The following is an 18,191-nucleotide window of genomic DNA, read 5'->3' on the forward strand; positions in this document are numbered from 1 at the left end:
TAGTGATAATTAAGAAACATATATTTAAATATGGACTTCCCTGTAGCTCAGATGGTAAAGAATCTGCCTGCAATGCAAGAGACCCGGGTTTGATCCCTGGGTCAGGAAGATCCCCTCAAGATGAAAGTGACAACCCACTCCAGTATTCTTGCCTGGAGAATCCCATGGACAGAGGAGCCTGGTGAGCCACAGTCCATGTGTCACAAACAGTTGGACATGGCTAAGTGACTGACACACATAATTACATATAAAAAGCAAGTAGGCATGGGTGTGCCTAATATTGCATTCCATCTTATATGCATTAAGTGTGGTTACCTCTAGGATTGCATTGTTGTGACTCAAGACCGAGTTTCTTTTGTAACTAAATTCTTGACTTGGTTTCTCGACAATTTTCATACCTCTTCCACAGATTTGGCAGTACTGAAGTTTTGGTCCATAAGACTGACTTCCCGGTACTGCTAAAAGGAGATGGTTGGACCCAGTTTATTTAAACCAGAAAAAGAAGGATGACCAGATCCTGGAGACTGATAACTTTATATTGTGCCGAACATATTCAAACCTTTCAATTGGTGTTTTTCCAGGAAGAGTACTGTTCCTAGGTCTGACTGAAGTAATTATCCAGTAGAAGGGAGGAGGTTAAGTCTGACATAAAATCCTTGTATAAACCAATTTTATACGTCAAAGGTGCCATTTAAGTGTAGTTCATTATGATAATGATGATGACTCTGGATAGCTGCTTGCTTTCAAAGAATGCATGTGCTATTTCAGGTAAAGTACCACAAACAAATCTATGCCATATAATTGACAGTGAAATTTTTCTATCGAGTATGTAGTCTTTGTTTTAAATCTGAACAGTTTTCCACCCACTCAATTATGAGCAGGAGGAATCTGCCAGTCAGAAAGGAGAACCACCTATAACCCAGTTGAGCTCTGGTTTCATTTGCTTGTTAGACTTATTTTTACTGACATTAGAATCTGTCTGGTTGTTACTGTTGTACTAGATTTAAAGGTACACGTAGAAGATAGGTTTGTTTGCCCACACTGTTAGATCACCAAGACAAAATTATAAGCCTTCTGAAGTTGTTACTAGCTAGGATAGGGGCAAATTGTAAAGTAAGTTAAAATATTCTTCTATCATCTTATTTCACTCCTAACGTTTGTTACGTAAATATTTTGTTTGTATACTTGAACTCTCTATTCTGTATTAGATTACTGTTACCTGCTAAGATTGTATCAGATATTTCACAAAAACTCCACTTAGTATTATGAGCATATTGTTCATAACAGTTTGTATTTGTATTAATTTTTCTTTTTTGCAGAAAGCACTTTGTAGGAAGCCATCATTTACCAGGATAAATATAGGCATAAGAGGAGAACTGCCCTTGGAGGTCCATCAAGGTCTTTTAACTCCTGCAGATTACCAGAAATTTATGGATGATCAGGTAGGTAAATATAAAGAGTAGAGGGGTAAATAGACACCCTGTTAGAACTAACCATACATAATTAAGGATGGACTTAAGTATTAGGATTATAATATCCAATAATTTTTTTTTCTAACGGTTTTATTGAGCTACAATTCATATACCACACAATTCACCCACTTTAAAGTGTACCCTTCAGAGTTTTTGGTATATTCACAGGATTGTGCAACCATCATGTGAAGTCGCTCAGTCATGTCTGACTCTTTGCAAGCCCATGGAGTGTAACCTGACAGGCTTCTCTGTCCGTGGGATTTTACAGGCAAGAGTACTGGAGGGGGATGGTGCAACCATCACTACAGTCTAATTCAGAAGATTCTCATTGTCCCTAAAACAAACACTGTACCCACTAACTATCACTCCCTAGTCCCTTCCTGTTTCTATCCCCAGTACTAAACAACCACTAAAGTACTTTCTGTCTCTGTAGATTTGCTTATTCTGGGCATTTCATGTAAATGTGTGTGTCATATAAATGGAATAACATAAAATGGGGCTGTTGCGACTGACTTCTTTTACTTTGCTTAATGTATTCAGAGTTCATCCACCTTGTAGCATGTATCAGTACATCAGTATATTATACTTGGTATATCCATTCATCAGTTAATAGACATTTGGATTGTTTCCACTTAGCTTTTATGCATAATTGTGCTATAAGCAGTTACATGTATTTGTGTGAACATTTGTTTCTCTAGTTATGGAATTTCTGGGTCACATGGTAACTCTGTGCCTAATATATTGAGGAACTGTCAAGCTGTCTTCCATTAGCAACATATGAGGCTTCCGGGTGTCCACGTCCTCTTCAGTCCTTGTTGTTGCCCATCTTTTCATAGCCTCCTGAGTAGGCTTGGAGTGGTATCTCACCATACTTTCACTTTGTATTTTCCTGATGACAAGTGGTTGTGAGTATCTTTTCATGTGCTTATTGCCCATTTGATTATCTCTCGTGAAGAAAAATCTGTGTTCAAATGTAGTGCCATTTTTAAATTGTGTTGTCTTTTTATTATCAAGTTGTAAGAATTCTTTGGGCTTCCCTGTGGTTCGGCGATAAGGGATCCACCTGCAGTGCAGGAGACAGCTTTGATCTCTGAGTTGGGAAGATCCCCTGGAGAAGGAAATGGCAACCCACTCTAGTATTCTTGCTGGGAAATCCCATGGACAGAGGAGTCTGGCGGGCTACAGTCCAGGGGGTTGCAAAAAGGGTCGGACTGTACTTAGTGAATAAACAATAACAAGAATTCTTTATATATTCTGAATGCAAATCCCTAAAGTTGCATGATTTGCAAGTATTTTCTCCCATTCTCTGGGTTGTTATTTCATTTTTTTTTTATGTATATGTGCGAGAAGCCTCTTTATAGGGGTACCTTCCTTTATTGGTGCAAGAACAAAAGTTCCAAATTAACCATGTCACCGCTTTATTCTCATAATAGATTTTTTTCTCCAATTCTTTTGAAATTTTAGACTCATTTGTAAATATATCTTTCTACATTAAAACTACTCCTCAACTCGCAAAGACCCCACTTACCTTTAATTTCTATGGACACATTTTCAATTACTCATTTTATCCACTATGCAAAAATCCCACCTTTTTGTAAGCGGTTTAAAGGCCCTCAAACGACTCTCCACCAATTCATCAAAAGAAAATTACCAAAATACAAATCTTTTTAAAACAATAAAAAATTTCTGTTTCCAAAACCATATTTACAAGACTGACATTCCATCAATGTAACAATGAAATTCCATCAACATTGTCATCAATGTAAATATTCATTTCACTTTCTTAATGCTATCATTTTTTAGCACAAAATTTTTAGTTTTGGTGTAGTCTTAATTTATCTTTTTGCTGCTTGTGCTGTGGTGTAGTATCTATTAAACCATTGCTTAATTCTACGTGTTAGATTCTAAGAATTTTATAATTTTAGCTCTTATAATCCATTTGGAGTTATTTTTTATATATAGTGTGAGGAAGAATTCTAACTTGATTCTTTTACATGCATTCTTGTTTCTACCTGTAATAGATACATTTGTTTGTTTGTTTTTCCATTTTTGTTTGTATGTTCTTTAGGAACCTGAGGAATCTTCATCTGCTATGATAGATAAGAAAGGGAAAAAGCATTTGTCTTGGGGGGACCAGGAGGATCTCTTTTCTGAAGACAAAGATATACCTTTCAGCAGAGTTCAGGTAAAGCAGAGGGAAGGGAGATGGTATAATAGAAATGAAAGTAATTATGATTTGGACTTGAGCTGTTGGTATTCTTGTGCCTGGTTTGGGATTGTAGATTCAGGTTCTGTTGAGTTGAGCAAAGACTGTAATTTTGCATTTTATCTTAGTAATTTGTTTGACTACCATATCCTTTTAAGATTATTTTAGGAATCTCACAGAAAACCTGAGTGTTACTGCTACTCGGCATTCTATATTCAATGTTTCTGTTCACTGTTAGAAAGTACAGTTCAAAACCCCGCTATCTGATGTGATGGAAGAGGAAGAAGTAAAGCAGTTACATCAGGATGTTTTGCCGGAAGCCCAGGATTATCTTCCAGAAGCCCAGGGGGATTTGACAAGTGTCCTCGATGTTGAGTGGGAAGCCCAGCGCTGTGAGCCGAGGCTCAGTACCCAGCACATCGATCTGGAAGGCCACACTGTTGAGCCCAAAGCCCAGGCCGTTAAGACAAAAACTAAGAGTGTTATGCTGAAACACCAAACTATTGGACTAGAAGATGGGGATATTGCCTTGGAAGTACAAGATTTTCCACTCCGAAATCAGACTTTTCTACCCACAGATCAGCACATTCTCCCCAAAGACCAGAATGTTCTACCCAAATGTCAGGACCAGGATTTTCTACCCAAAGACCAAGATTTTCTACCCAAAGACCAGTGTGTTTTACCCAGAGACCAGCGTGTTCTCCCCAAAGACCAGAATATTCAACACAAATGTCAGGACCAGGATTTTCTACCCAGCGATCAGGTAAAATAAAGTGGAAAGAAGATACAACAAAAAGAAATAAGCATGTTAAGGCTTGTAGTGGGATTTGCAAGAACTATTGCAACTGATTTAGAGAGTCATAGTTGGGGAAAAAATAACTTGCCTGATTGATTTCTCACATGTCCAGCATTCTTATTAAGTGTTAAAATTCTTAGCAGCAACATATTACCCCTGTCTGGACAATTTACTTTTAAAAAAAACTTTCTTCATTAGGTAAAGTATTTCTCACAGCTATCATCTGTTTTGAGAGCTGAAAGATGGGAAAAAAGAGTAGACCACAAGTGTCCAACAGTATTTTTAACCCAGGTCCCAAGGCCAGCCCTCCAGCAAAGATTGATTAGACTAAGAGGAAAAGAAAGGGATCAACAGGAAGTAAATTACTTAGGGCTGTGGCTAAGCTTATGTGGCATAGAGTATAGTGTATTAACTTATTCTCTAAGATGATGGCCTCAGTTAACTTCTGAATTCTCACTGCAACCTAAAGTATTATTGATTACCTTGTGTTTCTTAACTGAACAATTGCTATTTTATATTTGTTCTTTTTTGGAAAGCAGATTTGAAGCCAGCAGTATCAATGTTGATAGGTAGGAGTCGGGGAAAGGTGTTTCCTGTGGATATCTGTCAGGATCTTTTACACAGGCATGAAGATGAGGCCTTCATCAGTGGCAAGGTAGAGCAGAAAAAGGAGAGAACATGAGGAATTGCATTGTTTGGGCTTAGTTTGGAGCTTTCCAAGATTGTTCTTAGATAGATTTCAAGAAGTACGGTTTGTGTTTTATTCCATATTGTTTCACATTATCTGGAGTTGAAAAAATTACTGTAAGGCTCCTAGTAAAGCCTGGACTATTATTTCTATCATGTTACTCCCATTGAACAATTGACAATTTATGCTTTTTTGTCTTTTAGAAGGTATGCTTCAAGGAGACATATTGTGATATGGTGAGTGAGAAGAGAAAAGACTTTTCTCTGGCAAGTTATCAGTATCTGCCGCCTAAACTTCAGGACCAGGCCTCCATCAGAGATCAGGTAGAGCTCAATCAAAAAGATATAGATGGGGGACTTCCCGGGCGGCTAGTGGGCTTCCGTTGTGGCTCATACCGTAAAGAGTTGGCCTGCAATGCGAGAGATCTGGGTTCTATGCCTGGGTTGGGAAGATCCCCTGGCGGAGGAAGTAGCAACCCACTCCAGTATTCTTGCCTGGAGAAACCCATGGACAGAGGAGCCTGGCGGGCTACCGTCCATGAGGTCACAGAGTCGGACACGACTGAGCGACAACACTATTCCAGTGGTTAAGACTCTGCACTTCCTCTGCAGGGGGTGCAGTTCAGTCTTTGATTGGGGAGCTAAGATCGCACATGCTCTGAGGTGTGCCCCTCCTCCCCACCCTGCAAAAAAAAAAAAAAAGAGATAGATGGAAAATAAAGCAACTGGATTTTACACATTTCCAACAACTGGTAATGTGAAATATATAATCAGACCCTTGTTTAGTGGACTGTATCAGTCAAAGCAGTTCTGTCATTCAGAAGGCTGATAAATCACACTTGTATTCTTATTGTGGAATCAAACTATTTTAATTTATTAAGATTATGCTATAACTTTTGGTGAGGCATTGTTCCCACAGGTATACTGCTCTTACATGAATAATGTAGGGGAATTAGCGGATTCTAAATTACTTAAATTTTGAGGGGGTTGTCAGACTGTTCTGTGAATGTTTCGGGGAAAAAAATTAAGATCTATAGAGTTGGGTTAAAAGTTTAACATCCTTGTTCGTTCAAACTAAAATGTATCAGAATACCGTCATGTGGTACCATTTTCCTGGCGTTCTCACTGAAGCCCAGAGTGTTAAGGTTAGCATGTTGCCACGGTTAGACGATATGTTTCCTGTTTTTGTTGTTTCTTTTAAATGTATTTTTGAAGCAACTGTCATCTCTAATGCGAGAAGAAAGATGAATTGACGCTGGGGTGTCATCAGTGTATTAAACCTAAAATGTAAGACCACCCCACTCCCCCTGGAGAGCAGGTAGAGTAGAAGACAGTGGGAACACTGTCTGCTTTCTGAAAAAGTAACTGCAGATGGTGACTGTAGCCATGAAATTAAAAGACGCTTGCTCCTTGGAAGAAAAGTTATGACCAACCTAGACAGCATATTAAAGAGCAGATATATTACTTTACCAAAGAATTTCCATCTAGTCAAAGCTATGGTTTTTCCAGTAGTCATGTATGGATGTGAGAGTTGGACTATAAAGAAAACTGAGTGCCAAAGAATTGATGCTTTTGAACTGTGGTGTTGGAGAAAACTCTTGAGAGTCCATTGGACTGCAAGGAGATCCAACCAGTCCATCCTAAAGGAAGTCAGTCCTGAATATTCATTGGAAGGACTGCTGCTGAAGCTGAAACTCCAATACTTTGGCCACCTGATGCAAAGAAGTGACTTATTGGAAAAAACCCTGATGCTGGGCAGGATTGAAGGCAGAAGGAGAAGGGGATGACAGAGGATGAGATGGTTGGATGGCATCACCGACTCAATGGTCATGAGTTTGATTAAACTCCAGGAGTTGGTGATGGACAGGGAGGCCTGGCGTGCTGCAGTCCATGGAGTTGCAAAGAGTCGGAGATGACTGAGTGACTGAACTGAGATTACTTAAGATTTGGGCTAGAGCTTGTCAAGCTAGCTTGTGTGTAGGCTGCATAGAATTAAAGCTTCTGGCATTAGGCTAAGAGTATGATGTCTTCAGTTGTTTCAGACTGTGTCAGATCTAAAGAAAGTCCAGGTGACAAAGCATATGTCTGTCATTTGGGCCAAATAAGAGATAGATTTTACTTATATAATATTGATTGGTTGTCAGTAAATAGTTCTTGGCAAACTCAAGTCCTTCAGTAAATTTGGGTTTGGACATTTAGTCTTCTGTACATTGAAGGAATTCTACTCTTGGGCAGCTGAAGCAGTACACCAAAGCCAGACATCCAGTTTGCAGACTAATTATGATGATGAACAAAACAAGCTGTTTGCCACTCAGAACTTCCCAGACTGCACCACCGGTAGTGTTTGTGCGTGGAATTATTGGGGACATTGAGTAGGCGTCCTTAAGGGAGATGACACGAGCTTGTTTCCTGGCTTCACCTGAGAAAATGTTGGCAACTTTCTAAAGATATTTTCTTGTTGCCTTATCTTATTCTAAATGTGTTGTTGAATAAAGAGTTACCCCATGCAAAAAAGGAAAAAAAAAAAACCAGAATAATCTAGGATTTGCTTTCAAATACTCTAGGAAAAATGTGGGAGAAAAGATATATGAAAAAACATGATGTTGCTAATTGCTGATATTGGGTGATGGGTTTCTTTGGATTCCTTATACTATTTTTTTTTCTACTTTGATATATGTTTGGAAATTTTGTATTAAATACACACATGCACACACTTGTTAAATTATCCTCCCCTAGTATCATTATTTGGGGTTGTCAGTGAAGTGTGCACTACTAACCTATTACTTTTGCTCAGTTAGTTTTGTATTTTGTTGTTCCATTAGAGCAAGTGTGTTAAGCAACCCTCATGTTTCAAGAAATGGGAGCTTGGAAGAGGAATTGCTTCTGGAGTGTGGTTGGTATGTCTCACCCTGTGTTCAAGACCTAGCTTTTCCAAGCGAGTAAGTAGAACAGAATATAGTGGGGAGTAAGTGATAGTAGATTCCTTAGGATTGAATTCCACATTGGCAGGGCAAAGTCGTAACTGCTTCAGGGGTTTAGTGTTAAGGTCAGTAACAACGGGCAAATGTATAATGTCCTCTTGTTCTGTGGCTGTTCTGATCTGTTGAGACTGGTTCTGGCCTCTTCACTGCAGCTTTTGCTAGGGCCCTGGCCTGATGCTACTTCTTGGACAGTTGTTCAAGGTTTCTTTTCTTTTAGCACAGGAACCACGGGCAGGCCTCGCATAATGTGACAGATGAGAAATGGAGACAGGAGCTATTTCTGGAGCACTATGAATGTGTCATTCATGACATCCAGGATCCAGTCTCTGCCAGAGAGCAGGTAGACCTTAGTATAGTGAGGAGTAAGCAGCAGAAAGTCAATCAGTGAGAGTTTGATATGGGCTTGCCAGAGCTACGCTGCTAGCAAGCAATGATGATAGTGTTATCTCTTATTAATAGTATTAGTAATGTTATTAGTATCATTATGAATAACAGCTTAAATTCATTAAACATTTACCATAGCCACAATGGTTCTAGAACTTTGTATCCGTTGTCTCATTAAACTCTCAAAATAACTCTGGGAGATCGATGCTATTACTATCCTTGTTTTGCCAGTAGAGAAACTTAGGATTGCTTCGCAGATACAGTTAAGATCCATAGTAGTGGCAAGAAGTGTAGTGTCTGCTTTCATGCCCTAATGCATCAGATTCTTCTGACAGGTTTAGATTACATCAGGGCTATCCCTGCAGCCTAAAGTATTTTCACCAACATCATATCACTACTTATGCAATTTGGTGAACGCTTTGTATCTTTCAGAGCTTATGCTCCATACAGCAACCACCTGCTGGAACAGCTGAAAGATGGCAGGAAAATTTGCTTCTGGATGGCCATCAGCATCTTGCACCCAAGCAGCAGAGAGAGGCTTCTAGCAGAAGACAGGTAGAGCAGACTGTTGAGAGTGAGCAGTGGAATTTAGATAGGGTCATAGGTACCTACTGAGCTGGGAACAGTAAGGCTGAGCAAAAAGCAGGTTCTTGGTTTATTTCATGGTGTGTGAAACCTGTCCTGACCTACGATTACTCCCTGAAGGCTAGGGTCTTGTCAGAAACACTTGTTGCCTGTTGGGAAAATTGTGTTTTTTACATGTGTATTCTCTTATAAAAGATGTATTTTTAGTGTCTCTTCTTTTATGGGAAGGGAAGAAGTAAGTGGTTTCTGAAGGGTCGGGGTCAGGAGGATCTTGGCACCCAACAGCCAGGACTAGATCCCCATCAGGAGCCTGGTAGAGCATAAGGCAGGATCACTAAGACATTTAGGCTGGAACTTGTTAGGGTTATGTTTTCCAAGAAAATGTCACGGTACTCTGGCCTACTCAGATTTCCCTGTGGCTGAAGTCTAGTTTTTAATTTCCATCAGAATTTTACACTGTCTGCATAATTTTTAACTCGTGTTTTTTTGTTATTTTAGAAACAGAGCCTTCAGGCAACCAGCATTGTTAGAATGTATGAAAGAGAGAAAGAGAAATTTTCCCTTGGTCCTTTTAGAGAGCAGAAAGAAAAGGAGGAAGAAAGGGAGAAAGAAGGACTTGGGCTGAGCTTTTCAGACTAAGCTGCAGCTTCTTTGTTATTTTTAGTTTGGGTCTAAGGTTGGCCTAAGGGAAGGCTGTTGTGTTTTATTCTGCATCACCATTTCTGTATTCTGCAAGCCCTTTCTACTTCCGGTCCTTTGCATATTTTTTTCCCCTTTTTGAGAGGCTTCTCTTTTTTTCTTTGCGAAGCTGGTCCCTTCTCATCCTTTAGGTTTTAGCTTCAACTTCTCTGATCACCTTACCAAGATTAGGCCTCCTCCCCTTTTGTGTTTTTCCTCTGTCCCTGCATTCTGTTTCCTTCTCTATACACAAGACAGTTGGTAATTACTTACTTCCATGTTTTCCAGCAGTCTGTAAGCTTTATGAAGAGAGAGAGTGCACCTGTTTTGTTTATTGGAGTGTGGACAGCCTTTAGCTTGGTGCCTAGTACCTGCTTGCCTCTTGCTAAGTTTGTTTAGAAAGAATTGGTCAGTCAATCAAACGTTTATTGAGCACCAGTTTGATGTTAGCCATTGTTTAGGTTTTAAATATTAAAGATATAGCTGTGAGTAAGACTTAGCACTCAAATTTCAGATCGTCTGAAGAAGAGAGACTGGCAAATAAGCGATAATTATGAAGCAATGTAATTAGTGGTAGAGAATGGATAGGCCATTAACTGAGCAAGAAGAGGGGTACCTAATCCTGACCGTTTGATTCAGGGTGCCACTTTAATAGTCAGAACCTCCTCTTCTTGTCCTTCTGTCACACCAGCCCTGAAAATCCTAGATCAGTCCTTTCACCTTTCAGACTCCTGAATAGTCCAGGTTTATTGTAAAAAAAAAAACAAAAAAAAACACCTCTTTAATGGTGTAGGTTTATACACATTCATACGTAGGGTTTTACTGGATCCCCAGTGCTGCTTAGTGTTTTTCCTAATTGCCACTTGTTAGTTTCCTCACACATGGCCCACACTGATAACTCCAAATCTTAAATATTCCATAAAGTTCTTTTTGCAACGCTATACTTTCTGATTTTCATTAAAAAAGAGGCCATAATTAAATAACTCCCTTGACCATTTACTCTTTTGTCATTCTTACCTGTTTCTACTAGTCTCAGAGGAAGAATTGTCTTTTTTTTTTTTTTTGACTGTGTAGTACACAGGATCTTAGTTCCCTGACCAGGTATCAAACCCAGGCCCCCTGCATTGGGAGTGGGGAGTCTTAACCACTGCACTGCCAGGAATGTCCCATCCTAGAGTTGTCTTTTTTTGGATCCATATTCTGGATTCACTTTCCATGATTTTCTTCTGGGTCCAGTTTTGAACATTATAATGTGAGACTGACTTTTTGTTAAAATCCTCTGAAGAACGTTCCTTTTTTTGTTCTAGCAGGCAGTTGACTTGGTTAAGTTCAGGCTCCGAGTTCTCTCTCATCTTCTGTGAACAGCAGCTCCAATGTTAGTTCAGTTCTCAAAGCCTTCTTTATACTCCATTAAGTCCATCCCAGGCAGCACAGCTCAGGGGTGATTCTGGGGTGTGTGCCATTTCATACACAGAATTAAGGAATCCACTTTTCTGACTCACTCCTCTTTTTTTTTTAATTAATTTTTATTGGATTATAGTTGATTTACAATGTTGTATTAGTTTCAGGTGTCACAGCAAAGTGACTCAGTCATGCATATACATATCTGCATTCTTTTTTAGATTCTTTTTGAGTATTGAGTAGCGTTCCAAACTCACCCCTCTTCAGGGTACCCCACCCATATACTCTCCAGATACTTAGAGCCACATTTCCTACAATTTTTACTTAGAATCAGTGAGAGAGAGCTAGAGGCTCAGAATGGGCTTACTCGTTGGCCCATGCTGGAAGTCCAGTTTTTCTTACTTTAAAAAAATGTCTTTTCCTCTACTTTGGCTGCACTGGGTCTTCGTTGCTGCACGCAGGCTCTCTGGAGCTGTGGGGTGCTGGCTTCTCATCGTGGTGGCTTCTCTTGTTGTGGTGCACAGGCTCTGGGGCCATGGGCTTCAGTGGTTGAGACGCACAGGCTTAGCTGCTCCACAGCATGTGGAATCTTCCTGGACCAGGGATCAAACCTGTGTCTCCTGCATTGGCAGGCAGATTCTTAACCACTGGACCACTGGGGAAGTCCTTTCTTACTTTATGAAAGCAGAAAAAATTGTTTCATTTTTATTACAGCAAAAAGTAAATAACTAATAAGGAAGAAAGACCCCAAATTACAGAGATAGTCACCATTAACCTTTTGCTACATATTGTTTTTAGGTTTTATCTGTAACAAACAAACTTTATTGAGGTATATAGTCAGTTCTCTTTATTCATAATAGTTATGTTCTATAAGCTTGCCGTAAATACTGCAACTGAATTTTAGTCAATATTGAACCATTGCTTAACTGTTTTGTGTGAATTTCTGTGTAGACACCTTGTTAATATGTATTGTTGATTCATTAACATTGGACTCAGGGCCAGCGGCACTATAGCTCATGCCTGAATGAAGCTTATTTAATAGATGTATTTTCTCCATAAGGCACATCACAACCTTCTTATGCTAAAAACACTAGGTAGTACTTGAGCACTGTGCTTGAGGGGTGTTTTAAATAGCACAATCAACCAAAAAAAGCGCAAAAATGCAAAAAGCTTTGCACTCAATGTACATTTGAAAGGATACTTGTTTACAGTATGAAGGCTGAAACAAGGAGGCAGAGCATCACAGTGTTTGACCTTAGCTGGCAGCATGTCCATCTGATGACTCAGATTTTTCACAACACAGTTCATGTCTGGAGGTGACCACAAGCACTGTGAGCATTAATTCTGTGAAAACAAATACATCTTGGTGAATAGGCAAATTCACAAATAAGGAGTAGTCAAATAATGAAGCCTGGCTGCTTTGTATACCATACAGGTAACCCATTGAAAATGTACAATTCAGTGTTTTTACTATGTTCAGAATGTTGTGCAAGCTTTACCATAGTCACTCCTAGAATATTTCATCACTGCCCAGAAGTCACATACCTTTAGCAAGCTCATTCCCTTTTGCCCCTTACCTCCAACCCCAGCCCTAGGCAACCATTAGTCTACTTTTTATCTCTTTGATTTGCCTGTTCTGGACATTTTATATAAAAGAGATCATAGAATGGCCTTTTATCACTGAGTTCTTTCACTTAGCATAATGTTTTCCAAGTTCATAGACCTTGTAGCATGTAGCAGTGCTTCATTCGTATTTGTTGGATAATATTCCATTGTATGCATGTAGCATATTTTATTTATCCATTCATCAGTTGATAGGCATTTGGATTGTTTCTACTTCTTGACTATTAACAGTGAATAGTGCTGCTGTGAACATTTGTTTATATGTTTTTCTGTGATATGTGTTTCCGTTTTCCTTGGGTGTATAAGTAGGAGGGAAATTGCTGAGACTTATGGTATCCATATGCTTAACCTTTGGGGAGGGACTGCCAAACTGGTTTCCGAAGTGGTACAGTGCTGTTCATTCTTACCAGCAGTATTATGAGGTTTCTGTTTCTCCACATCCTCACGAACACTTGTTATTGTCTTTTTTCTTTTTAATTATAGCTCTCTTAATGGGTGTGCAATAATATCTCATTGTGGTTTTGGTTTACATTTTCTTAATGTTAATGATGAGCATCTTTTCATGTGCTTATTGGCCATATGTGTATTTTCTTTAGAAAACTATTAAAGTCCTCTGCCCAATTTCTAATTGGATTATTTGCCTTTTGATTATTAAGTTATGTGAGTTCTTAATATATTCTACACATAGTACCCTTATTTATTTTGTGATTTGCAAATGTTTTTTCCTATCCTAAGGGTTGTCTTTTCACTTTCTAAGTGGTTTCTTTTGCAGCACAGAAGTTTTTAATTTTGATGAAGTCCATATTATTTACTGTTTTGTGGCTTGTGCTTTTGATGTCATATCTAAGAAACCATCACCTAGTACTCCTTTGTATTTCTCTAAAAATCTTACATCTCTTGCATTCAGGTCTGTGATCCACTTTGCATTAATCTTCATGTATGGTGTTGGGTAGGGGTCCAGTTTCATTCTTTTCGGCATGTGTGTATCCAGGGTGACCCAACATCATTTGTTGAAAAGACTCTTCTTACCCACTGAGTTCTCATCACTCTTGTCAAAAATCAGTTGATTGTAAATATGAGTTTATAATAGAACTACCAGTTCTATTCCACTCATCTGTGGGTCTGTCCTTACGCTAGTACCACACTGCATTGATTAGTGCAGCTTATTTTTTTAATTAAGTTTTGAATTGAAAAGAATGAGTTCTCCACCTTTGTTCTCTGTTTCAAGATCGTCTCAGCTATTCTGGGTCTATGAATTTAAGGGTTACCTTGTCAACTTCTACAGAGAAGTAAACTGAATTTTTTTTAAGATTTTTTTTTTTCTGTGGACCATTTTTGAAGTCTTTTTTGAGGTTTTTTTTTTTTTTCTTTCCAATATTGCTTCTGTCTTATGCTTTGGTTTTTGTGCTGCAAGGCCTGTGAGATCTTAGTTCCCGGAACAGGGATCGAACCCCCATCTCCTGCATTGGAAGGTGAGTCTTCAGTGCTGCAGGCAGGCTTTGTCTAGTTGTGGTGTACAGGCTTTTCATTGCCATGGCTTCTCCTGTTGCAGAGCCCAAGCTCTGGGTGTGCAGACTTCAGTAGTTGTGGCACACAGGCTCTAGAGCGTGGGCTGAGTAGTTGTGGGGCATGGATTTAGTTGCCTGTGGCATGTGGAATATTCCTAGACCAAGGGTCAGACTCATGTCCCCTGCTTTGGCAGGTGGAGTCTTAACCACTGGACCAGCAGGGAGATCTAGAAGGTGAAATATTAACAATTGGACTGCCGGGGAAGTCCCATCAACTTAAATGTTGATGCAGACGGTATTAAATCTGTTGATTCATTTGCCATCTTAACAGTGTTAAATCTTCTGATTCATGAACAGGAGATGTCTTTTCACTCAATTAGATCTTTTATTTCTTTTAACATGTTTTTGTAGGTTTCAGTGTATATAATTTATATTTCTTTTATTAAATTTATCCCTAAGGTGTGTTTTGATGGTGTATTATATGGATTTTACCCTTAATTTCATTTTCAAATTGTTTATTGCAAGAACATAAAAATGTAATTGATTTTTGAATACTAATCTTCTATCTTGCAACTTTGCTAACAGATAAATAACTTCTTTTTAATAAATAACTTTTACGCTAAAAAGATCAACGTAATTTAAAACTTGTACTTCTAAAAGTTAGAGATCATAATTTGAACCATATAATGTCAAAGTAAGTATACTAAATTATATCAACAGGCTTTCCTAGTACTTTGGGAGAAAATAAGCTCTAGTTTCTTCCCTGCCATGACAGCTGATTGCTATAATATTTTCTTTCAAGCTTTTATTCTCTAAATTCACACCATCAATAATGTGTACAAATTGAAAATTATTATAGATATGAGATAGTAAGAGATCTAATTTTATATCCCTGTATTTGATCCCAGGCACACAGTCATAATAGAATGATTTCAAGTGACTATTTTAGAAGGCTTCTGAACATTTTGATTTGTCATGAATTCATCCATGTCTTTGACCTGAGTCTTTTGTTTTTGTTTGATTAATTCCTTTTATTCTTTCTTAAAATTTTATTCTTTTATATATATATATATATATATATGTTTAACTTTTTAAATCTAGTTGAGCTCAAGATTGCAGGAGGAAAGAATTAGTAGATAAAATTATCAAAAGTGTTCATAGGTCTAGCTTTTGGCAGTTTTGTCACTTTGTGTGACTGGACTTCCTAACAGGTTGGTGACGAGTATCAATCAAGATTGAACACTGAGTTTCAAACTCCCCTGGCACTTCAGTCTGGAGTAAGTCAAGAGGAAGACAAGAAAGAGGTATGTAGTGGTAATGGCTTTTGGACATCAGTATATGTGAGATTGGAAGCAATTTGTTGTGTCCTAACATACCGAGCTAGTAGTTTAAAGATATTTTCCTTTCTTGGAAAGTCTCTGAGAGCAGAGTCTTAACAGTTTTTACTTCTCTTCTTTAGCGTCAAAAGCAATACCTGAGGTATAGACGACTTTTCATGGATATTGAAAGAGAACAAGTGAAAGAACAACAAAGGCAAAAAGAACATAAGAAGAAAATTGAGAAGTAAGTTCTTTGATCCTCATTGTGAGCTGTAAATTACCTGCTAAGATCATTTTGGAAGCTGAATTTTAGAAAGAGTCAGGCAGTGGTTTTACCTTCTTATTCGTAGTGGAAACAACTATTTTTGATCTGGGTTGCAATGTCAAAAGATGGTTAAGAGTTATATTTTTTTAATAGACTTAATTTTTTGGAACAGTTTTAGATTCATAGCACAATTAAACAAAGTCCAGACAGTCCCCATTTACTTCTTACCCGTACACATGGACTACTTCCTCCACTGTCAATATCCTGTACCATAGTGGTGAATTTGTTACAACTCATGAACCTACACTGACACATCATAACCCTATTTTACATATGGACAAATAATACTCTAACACCTGGATGTACTACAGTTTATTTGTCCATTCACTTCCTGAAGGATGTCTTGGTTTTTCCCCAAGATTTGGCAGTTATAATAAAGCTGCTTTAAACATCCATGTGTAGGTTTTGTGTGGGCATAAATTTTCAGCTCCTTCGGGTAAATAATGAGTACATTTGCTAGATCATATGGTAAGAGCATGTTCATTTTTCTAAGAAACTACTGCATACCAGGATCAAGTGGAATTTATTCTGCAATTGCAAGGGTGGTTCAGATCCACAGATCAATCAATGTGATACACCAGATTAACATAATGAATGATTAAGATCATGTGATTGTCTCAATAGATGGAGAAAAAGCACTTGGCAAAATTCAACATTCATTTATGATAAAAGCTCTCAACAAAGTGAATATAGAGGACATTTACCTTGACATAATAAAGGCCATATGTGACAAGTCCATAGCTGACATCATACTCCATGGTGAAAAGCTGAAAGCTTTTCCTTTAGGATCAGAAACAAGACAAGAATGCCCATTCTTGCCACTTCTATTCAACATAGTATAGGAAGTCCTAGCCTGAGCAGTTAGGCAAGAGAAATAAATAAAAGACATTAAATTGGAATGGAAGTATTAAAACTGTTACTTGAAAGAAGGCATCATTTACCAATATTAGGAATAAGAAAGAAGCCATTACTACAGAGCCTAGAAACATTAAATGTTGATAAGAAGACATTAGAAAATTTGAACACTTTGATGAAATAGACAAACTCTTAAAAAGAACAAAATGAATGCAAGAAGAAATAGAAATCTGACTAACCCCACCAAAAAAATCATTTATGGAATGTAAACAAATTAAATCACTTTTTGAAAAAAATCTTACCAAAAAGAAAAATTCAAGTTTAGATCCAGGCTCAGATGTCTGCATTAGGGGATCCCAAATATTTAAGGGAAAAAATAACACCGGAATTTATATAAGCTATTCTAGAGGATGGAAAATAGTGAATATTTCCCAAATAATTGTAGAGGCCAACATAATCTTAGTACCAACCTGACAAGAACTTTATAAGAAAGCAACATTTATAGACTTAATTTCTCTCGTGAACATCAGTTTTACTTTAAATTAAAATAAGAAGACCTGGTGGTCTGTTAGGGGCCCTGCTTCACCTATTAGCCCCTGACCTTAGGGCTTCTGCCCAGGCGTCTGCCTTCTTCCCCAGGACAGCGTCTTAACCACCCCTGAACTTCTCCCAAGCCATGGGCCCAACGGAAGCAAAACTTTTTGCAAGAACAATGATGATGAACACAGTGATTAAATTAAGCATTCCAGGATGTTTAAGAATTGTCTTTCACTGGGAGAAATAATTTTTTTCTATTCTTTCTGCATTTCAATTTTTTATTATTTATATATATGATTCTGGGAGCCTAAGCAGTAAGAGCCCCTTAGATTAATGTCTTGTTTTTTTTATCTATAAAGACCACAAAGCCTTCTGAAATTTTTATGTGGCAGTCCACTGGTGAGAATGGTTTTCCTGTGAGGTGCTTAGTAGTTCCTTTGGTATGTTTTTATTCTCAAATTTTTTCCCCCCTTTGAGACATGTTATAATATTGTTGTCCTAAAAGTGACTTGGCAAAAGCTGCTGCAGTAAAAAAGTGTATGTGTATGTGTGTTTTGGATTGGGATTAGAAGAGAGAGGCTTGGAACAATCCTCGTGAAGTTACGTAGGGTAGCCTTTAGGCAGAATTCTAACTATTTAAACAAATAGTTCAAGGATCTTTTCTATTTCAATGTTCTTTGGGACTGTAGTTATATAATACCCTGGATAATAGTTTCAGAATCTAAGGACATTGGCTCTCAGGAAGTCCATTCTTATATCTAAGCCAGATTTGTCATACTACAATTTAGTCATTTTGCCATAATTATGATCTGATCTCCATCAAAAAGAAAAAAA

At 38.1% G+C, this 18,191-nt stretch overlaps 1 protein-coding gene across 6 annotated transcripts in view; it reads left to right on the top strand.

Moving 5' to 3' along the window:
* CCDC15 (coiled-coil domain containing 15) overlaps positions 1-18,191 on the top strand; it is a 47,216-nt gene that overhangs the window by 10,114 nt on the left and 18,911 nt on the right. For 4 of the 6 annotated variants that reach the window (XM_020894963.2, XM_070457339.1, XM_020894961.2 and 1 more), the window contains exons 6-14: positions 1,320-1,442; positions 3,541-3,657; positions 3,917-4,441; positions 5,366-5,485; positions 7,984-8,058; positions 8,360-8,482; positions 8,959-9,081; positions 15,533-15,625; positions 15,781-15,884. In XM_020894963.2, the coding sequence (XP_020750622.2) occupies positions 1,320-1,442; positions 3,541-3,657; positions 3,917-4,441; positions 5,366-5,485; positions 7,984-8,058; positions 8,360-8,482; positions 8,959-9,081; positions 15,533-15,625; positions 15,781-15,884 (1,403 nt within the window). Of the gene's footprint in view, positions 1-1,319; positions 1,443-3,540; positions 3,658-3,916; positions 4,442-5,365; positions 5,486-7,983; positions 8,101-8,359; positions 8,483-8,958; positions 9,082-15,532; positions 15,626-15,780; positions 15,885-18,191 lie in introns of all 6 variants that reach the window. The other 2 variants (XM_020894959.2, XM_020894960.2) reach the window with 2 other exon arrangements.

The sequence above is a fragment of the Odocoileus virginianus genome, chromosome 28, assembly GCF_023699985.2.
Source record: "Odocoileus virginianus isolate 20LAN1187 ecotype Illinois chromosome 28, Ovbor_1.2, whole genome shotgun sequence".
Lineage (NCBI taxonomy): Eukaryota > Metazoa > Chordata > Mammalia > Artiodactyla > Cervidae > Odocoileus > Odocoileus virginianus.